The sequence below is a fragment of the Schistocerca cancellata genome, chromosome 8 (genome assembly GCF_023864275.1).
Source record: "Schistocerca cancellata isolate TAMUIC-IGC-003103 chromosome 8, iqSchCanc2.1, whole genome shotgun sequence".
Classification (NCBI taxonomy): domain Eukaryota; kingdom Metazoa; phylum Arthropoda; class Insecta; order Orthoptera; family Acrididae; genus Schistocerca; species Schistocerca cancellata.
In genome coordinates, this window is record NC_064633.1 from 119,510,624 (window position 1) to 119,530,945 (window position 20,322).

General features: G+C 42.2%; 1 protein-coding gene across 1 annotated transcript in view; it reads right to left on the bottom strand.

Moving 5' to 3' along the window:
* LOC126094458 (semaphorin-2A-like) overlaps window positions 1-20,322 on the bottom strand; it is an 816,626-nt gene that overhangs the window by 588,003 nt on the left and 208,301 nt on the right. Inside the window, exon 2 of the mRNA XM_049908840.1 lies at window positions 8,250-8,356. Coding sequence (XP_049764797.1) covers window positions 8,250-8,340 — 91 coding nt within the window. The 5' untranslated portion in view covers window positions 8,341-8,356. The remainder of the gene's footprint in view (window positions 1-8,249; window positions 8,357-20,322) is intronic.

Genomic DNA, 20,322 nt, shown 5'->3' on the forward strand with positions numbered 1-20,322 from the left:
CATGGAACTTGCGACACTATCTACTAGGTCATTTATATATATTGTGAAAAGCAATGGTCCCATAACACTCCCCTGTGGCACGCCAGAGGTTACTTTAATCTCTGTAGACGTCTCTCCGTTGATAACAACATGCTGTGTTCTGTTTGCTAAAAACTCTTCAATCCAGCCACACAGCTGGTCTGATATTCCGTAGGCTCTTACTTTGTTTATCAGGCGACAGTGCGGAACTGTATCGAACGCCTTCCGGAAGTCAAGAAAAATAGCATCTACCTGGGAGCCTGTATCTAATATTTTCTGGGTCTCATGAACAAATAAAGCGAGTTGGGTTTCACACGATCGCTGTTTCCGGAATCCATGTTGATTCCTACATAGTAGATTCTGAGTTTCCAAAAACGACATGATACTCGAGCAAAACACATGTTCTAAAATTCTACAACAGATCGACGTCAGAGATATAGGTTTATAGTTTTGCGCATCTGCTCGACGACCCTTCTTGAAGACTGGGACTACCTGTGCTCTTTTCCAATCATTTGGAACCTTCTGTTCCTCTAGAGACTTGCGATACACGGCTGTTAGAAGGGGGGCAAGTTCTTTCGCGTACTCTGTGTAGCACTGCCGCCTATCGTCGAGGGAAGACTCGAAAAGCTCAACACCTCCACTTGCGGCGAGGTACGTCATCTGGTGACGTCACGTGTTTAAAATTTGTCATTCAGTGTTAGAGTATTTGGCGACATTTGCGACCCCACGTGTCTTATATTAAATTACTTGTCTTAGAGTCATGTATGTCGCCTCGGTTGATTTTAAATGTTAAAAGAGTCACCCTGTACAGTTGTACAGATTTCGGGTGGATGTGGTCAGGTCAGACTTTTCTCATACAGTTTTCAAGCTGTACGTGGCATGGGAATAATACTTAAATTACTTGGGAGTGTCTGTTTCAGTGACTCTTTTCTCGAATGTCACTACTGTATAAAGCGTGTTTCGAATTGCGTATAACGTAACATAGCACAACGTTAACAACATGCGCAGAAGCCAGAGAAAATACGAGAATGCGTCGGTGTTGACCATCACAGCAGTGCAATGGGAATAAATTCTTGGAGATTGTTATAGGTGACATATAATGTATAACGAAGAATGGCACAGCAGGGAACTGAATTTCGATGAACCATGGATGCGCAGATCAAGAAAATGAAGAACAGCCATCGATGAATAACCTCTCAGCTTCATAATTTTCAACAGAAGCGAAATTTATTGGAATATTAGTATAAAATACGTACACCCAACTTAAGATTGTGTGCAATACATCGTGGATTTATGACGGAGGACGGACAGATAGTCCGAAACGCGTCATACTAAACACAAATGTTTTTATAAATTCAGATCGTGACTGGTATTCGATTACTACAAAGGAACTGATGCTTTTAGTTCAGTCTCATTTCCGAACTTAGATCGCAAACTGAATCTATATCACGTTATAGTTCTTTGTATCCAAAAGTCGCCTTTTCTCCGTTGCCTGATACGGTTTCACCACTGTCGTAGCAACGCCAGAGTATTTCTTCCATACTCTTTCTCATGATTATGTATTTGACTTTCCAACTATTTTAACGCTAGATTCGTAAGCAAGTACTTCTCTGTTTCAAGGTTCCAGCAGGTCATTACGCTGGACCAATAGCAGTGCAATGACCTAGAACAACGTTATGACAAACACTAACACCTTCAACGTAATTTTCAGTAATGTTGAGATTTTAAATATGATATTAGGTAAATTAACGAGTTGTAAAGTCTGGCACGCTATACTTTATAAGATGAAAAATGATGAAACTCTCAAAATAAATATAAAAGGCAAAAATTGTTACATAAGCCACAGACTCTAAACTGCAGCAGTGATTTTATAAATATTTGAATATCGGAAAATAAACTCGCCTTTCACATGAAGCAGACCGCAACGTCGAAACATTTCATTATATGCAAACACGGCGCAGCCGTGTGATCATAGGTGCTCACCATAATGAGAATGGATTTCGTTCTGCATTCAGTGTACAATTCAAACAATCAAATTAATTAAAATGTTTGATACAGTTTGTAATTTCGACTAATAACACGTATGAATGCAATTATTTTCAGGAATCTTTTCATGTATACGACGTACGACTCCTTTGACTTGTGTCTGCGTTTTTTTTATTGGCCCGTCTCCTACATCCATTGTTTATTAGAATAAACTGCATGCTGAGAAGGATAAGTATGTGCATCCACCTGAAGTTTTTTCCGCCACTTTCATTCCTAAACGGTGAGCTGTTTTAGAACTCACTTCTTTGCAGTAAAATCCCAGCAAACAAGGAATGATGCAGAGTTGTTGTTGTTTCGAAATATATGGGAGGGGCTCCCATTTCCAGCATTCGCCTGGTAACCGAGGAAAAAGCCCTCGAAGGCCATGGTCAGAACCGGGGATTGCTACTGTTTTTAATTTGGTAGTAAAATGTGTTGAAGCGTTAGGCCGCAAAACATTCTTTTCCAATTTCTTCTCTTAGAAACTTCTTCAGGAATCCACTGGCGTCCTAGGTGGCTGGGTACACTACAATTAAATCGTAGTTGATGGGTCGAAAAGTCCAGCATTGAACTAGTACTAGTTTGAACAGGAATATGACTTGGCTTAGTAAATTTTGCCACCAATGACAACTGCCATGAAAGCTTGCAGGCTTACGTACTTTTTAAGCGTATCTGGGACATTGTTCTCCGTTATCCCAGTCAAGAATTCTAAATGTATATGGGTATTGCGTATTATCATTACAAGCGTTCATTCTTTGTGGGCTGTTAGAATATGATAGCCCATTGTATTGTCAGCGACTTGGCTGTAGACCAGAGGTGCCTCACAACCAAAGAAAAACCTCCGACAAATCTTGGTCAGAAAAGGAGAATAGGAACTATTTACAAATTAATTCTGGAACATCCCCCCCCTCCCCCCCCCCCCACACACACACAAAAAATTTTAAAAAATCCTAGTCAGCTGGCGTCTATTTGTTTATGCGTACAGAGTAAAGCCGATGATTTGCCCGACATGTGCAGTGTGCGTATGCCGTTTCATTTCCAAGTCTTTCGTTCCCCACACATGCGCAATGTATACAACACTCGATTCGCGTTCGGGAGAACGACGGTTCAAACCTTTCTCTGATTTCTCTAAAAGATCTCAGCAAACGCCTGGTTGGCTCTTTTGGAAATGGCGCGGCCGATTTTCTTCCCCCTGTCTTAATTCGAAGTTGTGTGCCGTATGTAATGAACCCGCTCTCGACGGGACGTTAAAGGCTAATCTTCCTTTTTCTGTTGCGGAACATTGTTACCATCAGCCACACATGTTTCAGGTGGCTGGGAGTGGAGCAGAGAGAGCCCCAGGTGGGAACATTTGCGAGTCGATTTGCCTGATGATCAAGGGAAGACTCCCGTCAGCCTCGATCCCAAGTGTGAGATTTGACCAAATTATAATTTATTGCTGAGACAGTGTCGTCCACTGTCCCAGGGATAAATATGAAATTTACCTGAGTTGAGGTAGATTTATCTCATTCTGCACTCCAAAGAAATAGAGAGGACTGTTTTACATCCAGGCTCTTATAAGAGTCGTGGTTCTTTTCGAACAATGGCGGACGAACTGGTAGCGGGGCTGAGCGATACCCAGTTTGGAATAAAAGGAAAGGGCTTAAGCATTCCCACTTTTCCCTGACAAACATGCAGAATCTACCAAGAACATTTGTTGGCTCGGGGATTTCAACTACAGGGCTATTACAAATGATTGAAGCGATTTCATAAATGCACTGTAGCTCCATTCATTGACATATGGTCACGACACACTACAGATACGTAGAAAAACTCATATTGTTCGGCTGAAGCCGCACTTCAGGTTTCTGCCGCCACAGCGCTCGAGAGCGCAGTGAGACAAAATGGCGACAGGAGCCGAGAAAGCGCATGTCGTGCTTGAAATGCACTCACATCAGTCAGTCATAACAGTGCAACGACACTTCAGGACGAAGTTCAACAAAGATCCACCAACTGCTAACTCCATTCGGCGATGGTATGCGCAGTTTAAAGCTTCTGGATGCCTCTGTAAGGGGAAATCAACGGGTAGGCCTGCAGTGAGCGAAGAAACGGTTGAACGCGTGCGGGCAAGTTTCACGCGTAGCCGCGGAAGTCGACGAATAAAGCAAGCAGGGAGCTAAACGTACCACAGCCGACGGTTTGGATAATCTTACGGAAAAGGCTAAAGCAGAAGCATTTCTTAAACAGGAGATTGGAAAACCGATGGATCGGTCGTGGTGGAGATCATGATCAACAATTCATGTCATGGCCTCCACACTCTCCCGACTTAACCCCATGCGATTTCTTTCTGTGGGGTTATGCGAAAGATTCAGTGTTTAAACCTCCTCTACCAAGAAACGTGCCAGAGCTGCGAGCTCGCATCAACGATGCTTTCGAACTCATTGATGGGGACATGCTGCGCCGAGTGTGGGAGGAACTTGATTATCGGCTCGATGTCTGCCGAATCACTAAAGGGGCACATATCGAACATTTGTGAATGCCTAAAAAAAACTTTTTGAGTTTTTGTATGTGTGTGCAAAGCATTGTGAAAATATCTCAAATAATAAAGTTATTGTAGAGCTGCGAAATCGCTTCAATCATTTGTAATAACCCTGTATTTTTAATTTATTTCTGGAACTATGTTCTCCATTGTGCCAACGTTAAAATTAAAACTGTGTGTATTGTGTATACGTTTCCTGTCACAGACTTGAAGGGATGTAGAGGGGACTTAGAAGATAAAATTCTGATAGTGAACTCTTGTTCGAAAAGATATCGTTTCGATATAAATAAGTTAGAAGATCAGATCACTTTCAGATATCTCGCTTTATGGTAGGCTCGCAGCAGCAAAATGGGCACTGACCTGTGCCGTATGGAGGAGCCCCCTTCATGGGCAATGTTCCGGGTACTCGTCGTCGGTCTCTCTTCTGCCTGAAGAAGGACGTCCTCTTCAAAAGTTGTGAGTGCGGCGCGTCTGTGAAGAACCATTGTCGATCCGTCTAGTTGTAGACCTACCAGTCTGTCACAGCCATTGTTGTAGGCGGACGAAATTGGTATGTGGCGTCATATGATGACGGCACCTTCAGCTCCTTTTGTATGTGTAGCAAGAAGCGGGAGATTTGAAAGTGATCCCATCTTCAATCTTAACTTATATCCAGACAGTACATTTCCGAACATGGGCACCTGGTAACCCTCTAAAAGGGCTGGAAATCTGTAAAAGGAATCGCCCTCTGTATGCTGTGTACGTGCGTTAGTGTCACTGTAGCTGTTGTGAGTGGTGAGGCAGTTGAGTAAGACATCTTAAGCACACCGGCGGATTGAAGAGCAGCATAGTACGGATTGGGATTGGGAGGGGATGGGGGAGAGGGGAGGGGGGAGAAGACTCTCGAACATCTCTGTTAACGTAAACCAAAGTGTAAAGAGACTATAGTTCTTACCCATAGAGTAACTAATATCTCACATCCTGTAGCATGTAAGAAGGTTAAAACTTAGAATTAGTAAATGCTGCTAAATATCATTGACTGTACTGTAGATCTTTAAGACCCACTAATGTATGAGGTGGTGGGTTATCATGTATGATCTTATTGGTTGAATAAAGATTTAAAAAAAAAAGATGTTACTCAAATCTCAAATGATTTACTAACTGGTGACAAATATTGTTGCTGTGAAATACCCTTGGCACCTATAGGAGCTGAGAGGGGAAGGGCTGACGTGAAAGACTTACCGAAATCAGCGTCGAAACCATAATATTTGCGGTCATTAGGCAGACTGTTGAGAGACTCAATGACTTTCAAGTTTAACTTAAGTCGCAGATGACGAAGAACAGCAGAGATGACTTCAGTTTCACATGCCACTCTCTCGGATAAATTTGTGTTTCCTGCTCAAGGGCGGGTTGAAGATAAATTTATTATCCATTGCACTTGTGGGGTGGGGGGTTATTGTTCTAGTGAATTTGGAAGAAAGATACTTTGTGAATATCAAGAAAGTAAAACAAGGGTAATGCAAAGTAGTTTAATTAAATATACCGACGTCGAGGGAATTAGATGGGGAAATGGGACGCTAAAAGAAATTCATGGGTTTTGATTATTTGACTCCAAAATAACTGACGAAGGCCGAAATACTGGGGGGCGATACAAAATGCCGACTAGCAATAGTGAGAAAAGCGTTTCTAAAAGAGAGAAATCTATTAACTTCGAACGTTAATTTAGATGTTGAAAAGCCTGTTCTCACAATATTTGTCTGGAGTGTAACCTTGCACGTATGTGAAACGTGAACGATAAACAGTTCAGACAAGAAGAGAATAGAAGTTTCTGAAAGAAGATGCTGCATAAGAATGCTGAATGTTACTAGGAACTGGTACTTTATTTGGAGGAAATTAGAAATTTAAGACACAATTTCACCAAAAGAAAGTATATATTGATAGGATGTTACACGAGACATGAAGGAGTAGCTATTTTGATTGTGAGGAGAAATGTGTTTGTGCTGGTGGGGCGCGGGAGGGGGGAGGGGGGAGCGTTGAAAACATTATGAGGACACCAAGAGTTGATTATAACCAGTAGATTCAAATGGATGTAGGCTGCAGCAGATATAAGAGAATAAGTAGCTTGAAAATATATGTGATTTTAGGCTTTGCCGACGAGTAAACTGCTTGTACTGTTGTCGGATGCCCAGTCGGGTGCAGTCGTTTCCGTAACACAATATTTCGGCTGTGTACCTTCCAATCATGTTCAGGTTATACCTGTAGAATGAATGTTTTTCCTACATCGCGCCTCCTTTATATAAACTCGGCGATAAGAGTGCAAAGGAGGTGGATTTAGCAAAGACGCTCATTCTTCAGGTATCATCTGAAGATGAGGCCAAGGTTCGCTGTCGAAATATCGTGTCACGGAAACAATTGCAGCCGGCTGGACACCCGACAACAGTAAAAACAGGTTTGAACAGGATAGAGTAGATTGGAAAGCTACATCCAAGCAGTCTCTAACTGAAGATCACTAAAAGAACAAGAGGTAACTGGTACTTGATAATTTAGATTGTTATCAGTCATGTGACATCCACTGTTGGATATAAGCCTCCCCTAAACTTTGATATACTTTGCATCCATGTTCCCCCTGCATATATTCTGCTGTCATCTACGCACATTCCATTACGTCATCGTTTTGGTCGTTTTTCAGCTCGTGCTATAGTGTCAAACCTCCACTGGTCCATCCAGTACATTTACCTGGCTACATGTTCCGGCCACTTCCATTTCGTTTTAATTACAGTCATAATTGTGTCTTTCACTCCAGTCTATCGTTGATCGATTTCATTTCCTATTTATCCTAGTAACTTACATTCAGACACATTGGATGCTACCTATAGTTCTGAAAGGATTTACCCAAAGCACTCCTGGCCATTTCATTCTTGTATATAAACCTTTTTATGTTCGCCCAGATGGCGTCGTTAACTGCCTTAAGACATAAGTTTAATCTGAGTCTTCTTTGTTAAGTAATACTACACCCTTTCCAACATGTTGGTTGTATATTAATTTAATGTAATCCCTCTGTATACAATACTTAAACTTTTGGAAATTTAAACGGTAAATAAAATTAGTTTTATTTCACCCTATAGGTAGATGTGAATAGTTATTCTATCTAGTGGAAGAGTGGGATTAACAAGTCACAGCGTTACACCAGGAATTTAGCTGGTTTAAGAAAAAAGGAGTAAAATGTTTTATTGACAAACCCACTCTTACACCTTACCTACCGTGTTTCAAGTACGACCGAGGCTAACTATTGAAGCTATAATTCTACAAAGGAAAGAAAAACGACGGTTGACAAACTAGTTGCCCAGCTTCTCCAACAAGAAGGCCAGTTTCTCGTATAAGTTTTAAAACTCTAGGTACTCTAAAGTTCATGGACCAGAACTTGATGATGTGTAGGAAAATACTGCAGTAATAAGAGACGCAAGGCGAAAATAATGACCTTTTGTGATTCTGAGTAAGAGCTGAAATATATTTACCTTGTACACTTCACTTTAACGTTCATACGATGTTACTTAGGAGAAGGGCACTGACGTTCATCTTCACATACACTTAAGATGTTACCAATATTGCAGAGTGCGATTAACATTGTAAAGGAAAGGTTTCACTCTTTAAAAAAACATGGACATATTGCTTCCACCTTGCCATCGCATTTACCTGCCGCGGTACTCACCTTCTTCGCTGGAGGAACGAAGCAGGCTGCTCGAACACACGCAACCAGCTGATACTACCAGCAGGACGCCTATCGCCAGGTACGAAGCCATCGTATCTGCCGCAGCCCTGCACACATAAAAACGAAAAGATGAGGCAACATAATATTTCATACTTTGAATGTGGCGAGTAGTTTTACAAACGTAAATCAAATGATAATTCGAAAATACAAGGTATTTCACCATTACGCCGATAGGTTTCCAGGGGTTTTGTTGACGAACCCACGTCCGGAATTTTACCGTTAGCATATAGAATAAATTTGAAGATCGTATCACTTCCATATCTCTCACTCTTATGTTGTGCATTACAACAGACGCAAGACATAAGGAAATTCATCACACCTTCATAGAATATGCCGACCTACAAAAAGCATTCGGCAACGTGAAATGATTCCAAATGTTTGAAATCCTTAAAAAAAATAGGTAGAAGCTTAAGGAGGGTAATAAACTGTATAGAAAGAACCAAGAGAGAACAATGAGAATAAAAGAGAGAAATGCTCGGAATAAAAAAAGTGTTACGTAGAGAATACATGCTTTCTACTCTGTTACCTAAACTGTACAGCAAAGAATCAATTACGGAAATAAAAGAAAGATTCAGGAGTGGCTTAAAAATTCAGGGTGAAGGAATATCAACGATACGATTTACTCATGACATTGCCATCTGCAGAGGCAGAGTTGCAGGACCTGCAGAAGTGTAATGAGCTCACGCTATGGACTGAGAGTAAGCCAAAGAAAGACAAGAGTAGTGGAAATGAGATCAGCAGTAAACTTAGCAATGAAGTTGTGAAGGAATGCTTATGTCTTGGAAGCAAAATAAAGCATGGCGGACGATTGAAGGAGGATGAAAGAAGCAGAATCGTAAAGGAAAGAAGAGCATGCTTCGCTAGAAGAAATCTACTTGTAGAAAATACAGGACTTAATTTGGGAAAGCTAAGAATATTCGACTGGAGAATAGGATTCAGCTAAGCGATTGATGGAAAAGCGTCTGAGATGTGAAGTTACAGAAGGATGCTGGAAATTAAGTCCACTGATACGATAAAAACTGACATGGTTCTCCGCAAATCAGCGTGGATTATGTGGATAACACTGACTAGAAGTTTGTATCGGATACATGTGTTGCGACATCAGGGAGTAACATCCATTGTACGAAAAGATGACCTACAAGAGAAAAACTATAATGGAAGACAGACTTCAACATATCGAACTAATAGTCGAGAACTTTAGGTGTAAGCCGATCTGAGATGAAGAAGAAGGCATGGACAATACCTAACTCGCACTTTTCTCACATGACCTTAAAGCCGCTGGCTAAGCTAATAATGTTGACGCCGTTTATCTTGTCTTCCAAAAAGTACTAGACTCTGTGCCATACCAACATGTATCAACAAAAGTATAATCATATGGAGCAGCGAATGAACTCGTGACTGGACTGAGGGTTTCTTGGTTAGGAGCACTCAGCGTGTTATGTTGGATGGAGAGTCAGCGACACAGGAGAAGTAACTTCTGACGTGACCTATGGACGTGTGTTGCGAACCTTGTTGTGCACTTTGTATACTAAAGTACTGACAGGCAGTATTAATAGCAACCGCAGTCCTCTTGCTAATGACACAGTCATGTATAATGAGGTATAATCACGGTGATGTAAAACTTCGCTGCCGCGCGGGATTAGCCGAGCGGTCTGGGGCGCTGCAGTCATGGACTGTGCGGCTGATCCCGGCGGAGGTTCGAGTCCTCCCTCGGGCATGGGTGTGTGTGCTTGTCCTTAGGATAATTTAGGTTAAGTAATGTGTAAGCTTAGGGACTGATGACCTTAGCAGTTAAGACCCATACGATTTCACACAGATTAAAACTTCCCTAGAAACAACAGGTGGATAGGACTGCACGCTAACTGTTGGTGCCTTTTCCCCAGTTGATAACTGAGGTACGTTAGGGGCACAGCAAGTCGCCGAAGTGATGTCCAATTGAAAATCTTGCACCAGGCCATAGAGCCACATGAAATCATTATTATTATTTGAAAAAAAAAACTGCACAAATATACAATTAGTTTTTGATAAGATTTCGAAGTGGCGGAGATACATTGTAGGAAAAAAAGAAAAAAAATAAAGAAAACGACGCACCAAATTGATCACAAATTGATATTCATACAGGTGTAGACCGAAAATGTGAAATGGTAAACTTCGCCGACCGATGGATGAATTCGTGATGCTACACCGCAATTTCACCGTGCAACTGGCAAGGACAGTAAATAGGTGACACGTCGATACCAGGGCAGAAAGTCTTTGCCAGTTTCATTCTGTGTACCCAGATGGGCAATAACTATGCCTCGCAGATTGGCGCATGAGCTGTATACGCAGACGTCACCATTGGAGAGAGGACGCGTAGTTGGGCTCAAAGGAGCCGGTTGGGTAATCAGCGGCTCGCTTGACATTTGGAGTGATGCCACAATTCGACATTGTCGACAGCAATGGGTGAACCGTGGCCGAACACAGCGCAAGAAGGAAGCGGGTGAACGGGAGAGGCGGCAGAATGTGAGGAGCGAGTTGTCGTCAGAGAGGCTCTCACAGCCAGGATTCATCATTACCATCGACCTGAAGTGCAGCTGGCGCTTCAATGACCACAAGGACCTTTATTAGGCGGCTTACAGAAAGGGGACTGAGATCATGGGGACCCCTGCGCCGACTACCATCGATGCCTGTAGACCAACAAGCCCGTTTGCAGCTGTTGTCGGGCACATTAGGCCTGGATGCTCATCGGCTGGAGTAGAATTGTCTCCACTGATGAGTCCTGCTTCGAACTAAGCCCTGATGACCGGCCAAGACGTGTCTGTAGACGCCCCAGACAGTGGTGGGATACCAACATGGCTGTCGCCTGCCTAGGTAGTCTAGAATGCCGTTTCATTTAATTTCATAGCAGGCCCCATTGGGTGTCATTCGCGGCGCCTTTATAGCACAGAAGTACTTCGAAAATATTCTACGCTCCGTATCCTTCCCCTTCACGGCAAGCCATCCTAAGCTTACATTTTACCAAGATAATGCGCGCCCATATGAGGCGAGAGATTCTACTGCTTGTATTCGTGTTTGCGAACCCTACCTCGTCCAGCAAAGTCGTCAGATCTCTCCCCAGTTGAGAACATTTGGAGCATTAAGGGCAAGGCCCTCCAACCAGCTTGGGACCTTTAACGATCCAACGATGCGGGACAGAATGTGGTAGGATATCCCTTAGGAGGACATTCAACAACTTTACCAATCACTGCCCAAAGTGAATAACAGCTTACATAAGGGCCGACGTGAACCAACGCGTTATTGACTTGCTCATCTCGTAAACCTCCTTCTCTGCAATAAGTCAACCACTTTCTCACAAATTGTAATAATTTATTTGTACGTACACCTACATCACATCTACCGACTCCCGTCCCATTCAGATAATTCATTAGTGGTGCGGCGAGGGATTTATTTTTCCTAAGAGTGTCTTGGCAACTTCCTTTAAATGTACAGAAATGTTAAATTCTGCACTTCATAAAATGCAGAAAAGTCACAATTGGTATTAGTCAACTTATACAAATACCTGAATCTGACAAATAGTGAGGATCTGAAATGGAGTAATCACATAGGCTGAGTCGTAGGCGAAACACTTGGTAAACTTCTGTTCAGTGCCAGGATACTGAGGAATTATAGGCCTATATCACTAACGTCGATTTTCAGTAGGGTTTTAGAACATATACTGTATTCGAACATTATGAAGCACCTCGAAGAAAACGATTTATTGACATATAGTCAGCACGGATTCAGAAAATATCGTTCTTGTGAAACACAACTAGCTCTTTATACTCATGAAGTAATAAGTGCTATCGACAGGGGATGTCAAATTGATTCCATATTTTTAGATTTCCAGAAGACTTTCGACACCGTTCCTCACAATCGTCTTCTAACCAAACTGCGTTCCTACGGAGTATCGCCTCAGTTGTGCGACTGTATTCGTGATTTCCTGTCAGGAAGGTTACAGTTCGTAGTAAAAGACGGAAAGTCATCGAGTAAATCAGAAGTAATCTCCGGAGTTCCCCAAGGAAGGCGAGCCAAAGGTTGCGTTTCATTGGCAGGACACTTAGAAGATGCAACAAGTCCACTAAAGAGACAGCTTACACTACACTCGTTCGTCCTCTGTTAGAATATTGCTGCGCGGTGTGGGATCCTTACCAGGTGGGATTGACGGAGGACATCGAAAGGATGCAAAAAAGGGCAGCTCGTTTTGTATTATCACGTAATAGGGGAGAGAGTGGCAGATATGATACGCGAGTTGGGATGGAAGTCATGAAAGCAAAGAAGTTTTTCGTCGCGGCGAGATCTATTTACGAAATTTCAGTCACCAACTTTCTCTTCCGAATGCGAAAATATTTTGTTGAGCCCAACCTACATAGGTAGGAATGATCATCAAAATAAAACAAGAGAAATCAGAGCTCGAACAGAAAGGTTTAGGTGTTCGTTTCTCCCGCGCGTTGTTCGGGAGTGGAATGGTAGAGAGATAGTATGATTGTGGTTCGATGAACCCTCTGCCAAGCACTTAAATGTGAATTGCAGAGTAATCATGTAGATGTAGATGTATGAAGTGTTATATGCCCTCAATTGTTCCTGATCTATATTAACAACCTAGGAGAAAATCTGAGTAGCCGTCTTAGATTGTTTGCAGATGATGCTGTCAATTACCGTCTTGTAAAGTCATCATATGATTAAAACGACTTGCAAAATAATTTAAGTAAGATATCTGTATGGTGCGAAAAGTGGCAATTGACGCAGAATAAAGAAAAGTGTGCAGTTATTCACATGAGTACTAAAAGAAATCAGCGAAATTTTGATTACGAGATAAGTGACACAAATCTGAGGGCTGTGAATTCAACTAAATACTTGGGGATTACAATTACAAATAAACTAAATGGCAACGATCACATAGATAATATTGTGGGTAGAGCAAACCAAAGACTGCGATTCATTGGCAGAACACTTGGAAGGTGCAACAGGTCTACCAAAGAGATTACTTACACTACGCTTGTCCGCCTTATTCTGGAGTATTGCTGTGCGGTGTGCGATGCGCATCAGGTGCGACTGACGGATGACATCGAAAAAGTACAAAGAAGGGCAGCTCGTTTTGTATTATCGCGAAATAGGAGAGATAGTGTCACAGACATGATACGTGATTTGGAGTGGCAATCATTGAAACAAAGGCGATTTTCTTTGCGACGGGATCTTCTCATGAAATTTTAACCACAAGTTTTCTCCTCTGATTGCGAAAACATTCTGTTGGCACCCACCTATACAGGGAGAAATGATCATCACGATAAAATATGAGAAATCAGGGCTCACACAGAAAAAGTTAAGTGCTCGTTTTTCCCGCGTGCCGTTCGAGAGGCTCTTTATTGTGAATAGCAGAGTAATCACATAGATGTAGATGTGAACTGCAACGCTGACGGCTTACATAGCAGCTGCGCGTCCGGTGTTAGAATATTGCGTAGTGTGTGAGGACATACCGAGTAAGGCCTTTCCTCGTTTACACCCACACAAAATATGGGAGAAAAATCGTTTTGGTTTTGACATTTTCTGTGGGTGAGTAATTCGTAAGTAATAAAAACCAACATGATAATGTTTTCGTGTCTTCAACCATACATTAACTCATCTGAAAAGTAAATAGGCGTTTGTAGCAGTTTGTACATGGGGTCTCGATTCTTTAATAGATCGAGCGTGTGGGGTCTATTGATTTTGAATAGCCGGCCGGAGTGCCCGAGCGGTTCTAGGCGCTTCAGTTTGGAACCGCGCGACCGCTACGGTCGCAGGTTCGAATCCTGCCTCGGGCATGGATGTGTGTGGTGTCCTTAGATTAGTTAGGTTTAAGTAATTCTAAGTTCTAGGGGACTGATAACCTCCGATGTTAAGTCCCATAGTGCTCAGAGCCATTTGAACAATTTTTGATTTTGAATAAAATGTTTGGGTCATCACGCTGCGTTATTTTGAAACTTAAGTTGCTATCAAAGACGACGTTTTGGTGAATGGAATCATCACACAGACTCAGTCGTAGGTGAAGCACTTGGTGGATTCCAGTTCGTTACAAAGATACTGGGAAGAAGCACAGTTGCATTTAAGCGGTCATTCTTACTGCGCTCCAAATCTGGTTGGAAAGGAAAGAAATACTGACATGTTGTTTAGTGCTAAGTGGCTTCAACAATGTAAATCACAGGGGTTTGCAGATTATGGATGTAGTTGTAGGACACATGTCACGACGAGCACCATCAACTAGACATGTACAAAAAATATCGAAATATCAATATTTCTACGAAATGAAATAGGTACATATCTCCGATACCAAAATTTTCAATAAATCAGTTAAACGATATTTAATATTAAATCTCGAAAGATATATTTTCATTGTCTTCTTTTTTTTTATTCATAGGAACTATAGTTCTCATCAACGGATTACTTGCCCATTCGAACTGCTGCCAACTTTTGCGAACTGACAATAAGAGTCTTACAGTGGGTTCAATTTAATTTCATATTCAGTGCTACAAATGAGTACCAGAGTTGAACTTGACCGTATCTATGCTGCATATTAACGAAAACTTGCTACTTCCGTGTGTCGTTTCCACCATTGCAAATGGTACGTACAAGGTGCAAAATCACATATTTCGTGACACCTCTGTAGTAGAATGGAGGTCCGAGCGAGGTGGCGCAGTGGTTAGACACTGGACTCGTATTCGGGAGGACGACGGTTCAATCCCGCGTCCGGCCATCCTGATTTAGGTTTTCCGTGATTTCCCTAAATCACTCAAGGCAAATGCCGGGATGGTTCCTCCGAAAGGGCACGGCCGACTTCCTTCCCCATACTTACCTAATCCGATGAGACCGATGACCTCGCTGCCTGGTCTCCTTCTCCAATACCAACCCAACCCTGTAGGAGAATGGTGGAAATTGTCACTGCCTGCTCCCAACTATGAAGACGGTATGTGCGCTTCCCCTCTTACTCAAGAAAAGATACGACGCACTGTTAAAATAACGTGCACTCGGCACAAAAATCACGTACATTTCTACACTGGTATTTAATGGAAAATGGCATCTGTTGTCTGAAATTGTTTATGGTAGGTTGAGTATTTCATGCTCAGCTCACGTATCAGAAGTGTTTCACTAACAAGAAGCCGAGAGTTCTCTCTTATTAGCCGTTTCGCTTCTGCTGTCTCGTCCTTTGTCAGGCACGTCTCCGACGAACAATATTCCCAAGAAAGGCGCAAATCAGAATAGCGTATGTATGGCGTAGCGCATGCCATCTATTGACGATACGGCGAAGCTATTCACGGAGTACTCAGAACATCTACTGAAGAATGACGCAACCTGGCGCCCCTTTACTAGCTACGTCTTTAGGTGTTTAGGTGCTTTGCCACTGTAAGATAGTTATCGCGACGTACACAGGGGAACTGAATACAGTGTCAGTGCATTGTGGGACGGTCCCCACGCTGTTACATGTATGTCTGTGACTGTGTGCAAAAAATGTTATCGTTTTAATAACAGTGTTCGGTTTGGTTTCGAGCTGATTTCAGTTTCCAAAACAACTACGTCTGCCGTCTGCACATTCTTTTCAAAACTAGGCAACAACGAATCTGTTTTCTGCAATCGACGTGATAAAATTTATAAAACTTGTGGTAACACAACCAACTTAGCTACTAAAGTAAAACTTAGACATCATTTTGCCTACTTGCAATTAGCGAATAAACAAAATCGGTGTCGACAGTGCCAACTCCATCAACATCTTCAAACAGCAGATGGGTTTGCTGAAGATGATGCCTACCGTGCAACTTCAGATATTTCAGTGGTGAGCCACATGGATGATTCCACTGTTGACGATGCAAGTATTACGTAATGGTCATACAAAATTAGTGTTAATACATAATTTACGCTAACAGCCCAGATTTTCACAACGAAGATTCGGTGTTACTTTACTGTGCGTATCGAGCTATATTGTCATCTTCTGACACAAAGTACTAAATACTATACTTCTGAATTAAGACTACGTAACAAATCACTTTGCCTTTTTCACTCTCCCCGCCTCACACATGAAGATCGTAATAATAATGAGGCTTCCGAAGCGACAACGACTATTTCCTATTATTACTGTATTTATAAATTGTTAGGCTATGGAATAACGTTTTCTATCTGTATCTTTTGTTTTTAGGCTACGCCGTGCTGTAATAATGATTCACATGAAATCACAGTCAGTTCTGAGGCAGAGAGAGCTTTGACGATAAATTGAGGGCGACGTATAGACGAATTTAAATCTGTATGTGCTGAAAACATTTTATCTTTTATTCCTAATTGAAATTCAGTTGTAACATAAAAATTACCTGTACAGGTTATTTCGGGTAATAATGTTTCTACCTTATTTCATTATCGTTCGCCTAAAATTAACAATTCACAGTGGCAAATACTAAATTTTAGTGAGGTCTATGCCCACCTTTAAAAATATCGATAGTTTTAGTATCACTAATTTGTGTTTGTAATATTTCTGATTCAGTACTTATTTTAATTTTTCAGACGATGGTCAGAAGTATTGTGATATTACTCAAGCCTTGATCTTCATGCTAGAAAAATGTTGGAATGAACAATGGTGCGTAAAGCTTGCTCGCTCTATAAGATACCTTCCAGAAAAAAAGGTTTGTAAGTCAAGTTTTAATTATTTCATTTTAATGAGATGTATCTTATAATGTATAATAATTTATGCAACTAATCTGTAGCTAATACTTACATTTATTTCTAAATTGTAGGTAACACAGATAGTAAAAGAGAGATACAACACAACAAAGGCCATTTTTTTAAAAGAAAAACCTGAATGAAGCAAAACTTGTTTCTATTATAAGTGACATACTGAATGTCACAAACTTCATAAGGAGTTTCTTGGTATTGACAGTTCACTTGCTTGGCAACTTGCCCCTTAAGTGCTTCAAAATATAAATCTGTCTGCGGTCAGACTGTCCGAGGTAAGTTTTGTTTAATAAACAGGTACTTTCTAAATTATTATGTCAAATATATAAAGATAATTAGGTTACGAATGAAAAAAAATTTACATGGAAATTGTACCGAATACTTTTTCATGATGGTCATTACTTTTCAGTCACACACAGGACATGAATCACACATCAGGACATCAAAGATCGCTGGGAGCAAATTACAGAAGACTTTGGCATTGGTAAAAATTAAATTATGTCTATTACTATTGGGCGCGGTGCAAATTTAGTGACAGCGGCAAGATTGTTTTTAGGAAACGAGGATTCCTTGTTGGCGCACCTATTAAATTTAGTAGTCGATGGCGCACTAAACGAGAATGATACGTTTTCAGTGCTTAGAGAGCAGATGAAGGCCATTGTGACATATTTTAAACAATCAGTTAATACTATGGGTCTGCTAAGAACTTAGCACGAAGTGTCTGAAAAAAAAAGAAGAAGCCGATGTCTTAACTTTAATACAAATTGTCAACACAATGTGGGATCAATGCTTTAACATTTTAGAGATTTATAAGGTTGTTAGCAATTTTAGATAAATCTTGGCTACAAAAACTCAGTCAAATAGGAATAAACCTGATATGGCTGCAACATCGCAGCTTGTTGACCTTCTTGCTCCCTTGAAATAAGCTACTGAAGAGGTTAGTGGCGCCAACTATGTGACTGAAAACTTAGGCATTCCTGTAACTAACCTACTTCGAGGAGAAATTGAGCACTCAACTGATTTAGGAGTACCGGCAAAAAATTCTCTATTCACAGAAGTATTAGAAAGACTTTTCTTGCCATGGTCACAATAAGGGATTCTCGGTTCAAGCGCATTCACTTTGATTCTCCCCTTGCAATATCAGCTGCAATAGTGGACATAACTAAGGAAATTCGTTGTGAGCATATCCGGATGGATCAATTGTCATCTGAACAAAGATCTTTAGGTGCACCATAAGAAGGCTCTAACAAGCCTTCAGTTTGGTCAAGCATGAAAAATTGTTAGCCGGCCGGTGTGGCCGTGTGGTTCTAGGCACTTCAGTCTGGATCCGCGTGACCGCTACGGTCGGAGGTTCGAATCCTGCCTCGGGCATGGATGTGTGTGATGGCCTTAGGTTAGTTAGGTTTAAGTAATTCTAAGTTCTAGGGGACTGATGACCACAGATGTTAAGTCCCATAGTGCTCAGAGCCATTTGAAAAATTGTTGACTGAAAGCTGAGTCGCACAAGAAATTCCAAACGAGCTAAAGAAATACATCGATCATTCACATTTAGGACGGAACTGTGATCCTTTAAAGTTCTGGATTGAGTGTCGTCCATTTCACACTTGTTTTGTCAGAAATTGCTCACAAGTGCCCAAATGACAAGCTTCTTCTGTTTAGTCGGAAAGAGTGGCTTCCTTAGCAAACTTGGTTGTGCCAGATAACAGAAGCAGACTGATAGGGGGTCATATTAACCCTTTGTATTCCACAACGCAGACACAGTCATTTGCACTCTTATTTAATCGCCACCACCTGGGCAAGGAACACGCCACAGAGAATTGTGTGACTCTACTTGTGAACAATGAGGCCAATAACCAACAGTTAGGGTACATGTTAAAACAAAAAGGCTGTTTTCATTAAAATATGTTGACATAAGCAGTGCCGGCCGGTGTGGCCGTGCGGCTCGAAGCGCTTCAGTTTGGAACCGCGTATCCGCTAGGGTCGCAGGTTAGAATCCTGCCTCGGGAATGGATGTGTGTGATGTCCTTATGTTAGTTAGGTTTAAGCAGTTCTAAGTTCTAGGGGACTGATGACCTCAGAAGTTAAGTCCCATAGTGCTCAGAGCCATTTGAACCATTTTTGAACATAAGCAGTAGAATATGAGCCTTTTCGGTTTGTGATTTTTTTAAAAATCTTTAAGGTGGACTATTGCCAGCATCATTTCATTGAAATTCGTTACTAATGAATCACTGTAATCATCAAAATCATTGCCACATCTCATTGTACAATTCCTATGCGCAGTGACTAGTTAACCACATACACTCCTGGAAATTGAAATAAGAACACCGTGAATTCATTGTCCCAGGAAGGGGAAACTTTATTGACACATTCCTGGGGTCAGATACATCACATGATCACACTGACAGAACCACAGGCACATAGACACAGGCAACAGAGCATGCACAATGTCGGCACTAGTACAGTGTATATCCACCTTTCGCAGCAATGCAGGCTGCTATTCTCCCATGGAGACGATCGTAGAGATGCTGGATGTAGTCCTGTGGAACGGCTTGCCATGCCATTTCCACCTGGCGCCTCAGTTGGACCAGCGTTCGTGCTGGACGTGCAGACCGCGTGAGACGACGCTTCATCCAGTCCCAAACATGCTCAATGGGGGACAGATCCGGAGATCTTGCTGGCCAGGGTAGTTGACTTACACCTTCTAGAGCACGTTGGGTGGCACGGGATACATGCGGACGTGCATTGTCCTGTTGGAACAGCAAGTTCCCTTGCCGGTCTAGGAATGGTAGAACGATGGGTTCGATGACGGTTTGGATGTACCGTGCACTATTCAGTGTCCCCTCGACGATCACCAGTGGTGTATGGCCAGTGTAGGAGATCGCTCCCCACACCATGATGCCGGGTGTTGGCCCTGTGTGCCTCGGTCGTATGCAGTCCTGATTGTGGCGCTCACCTGCACGGCGTCATACACGCATACGACCATCATTGGCACCAAGGCAGAAGCGACTCTCATCGCTGAAGACGACACGTCTCCATTCGTCCCTCCATTCACGCCTGTGGCGACACCACTGGAGGCGGGCTGCACGATGTTGGGGCGTGAGCGGAAGACGGCCTAACGGTGTGCGGGACCATCGCCCAGCTTCATGGAGACGGTTGCGAATGGTCCTCGCCGATACCCCAGGAGCAACAGTGTCCCTAATTTGCTGGGAAGTGGCGGTGCGGTCCCCTACGGCACTGCGTAGGATCCTACGGTCTTGGCGTGCATCCGTGCGTCGCTGCGGTCCGGTCCCAGGTCGACGGGCACGTG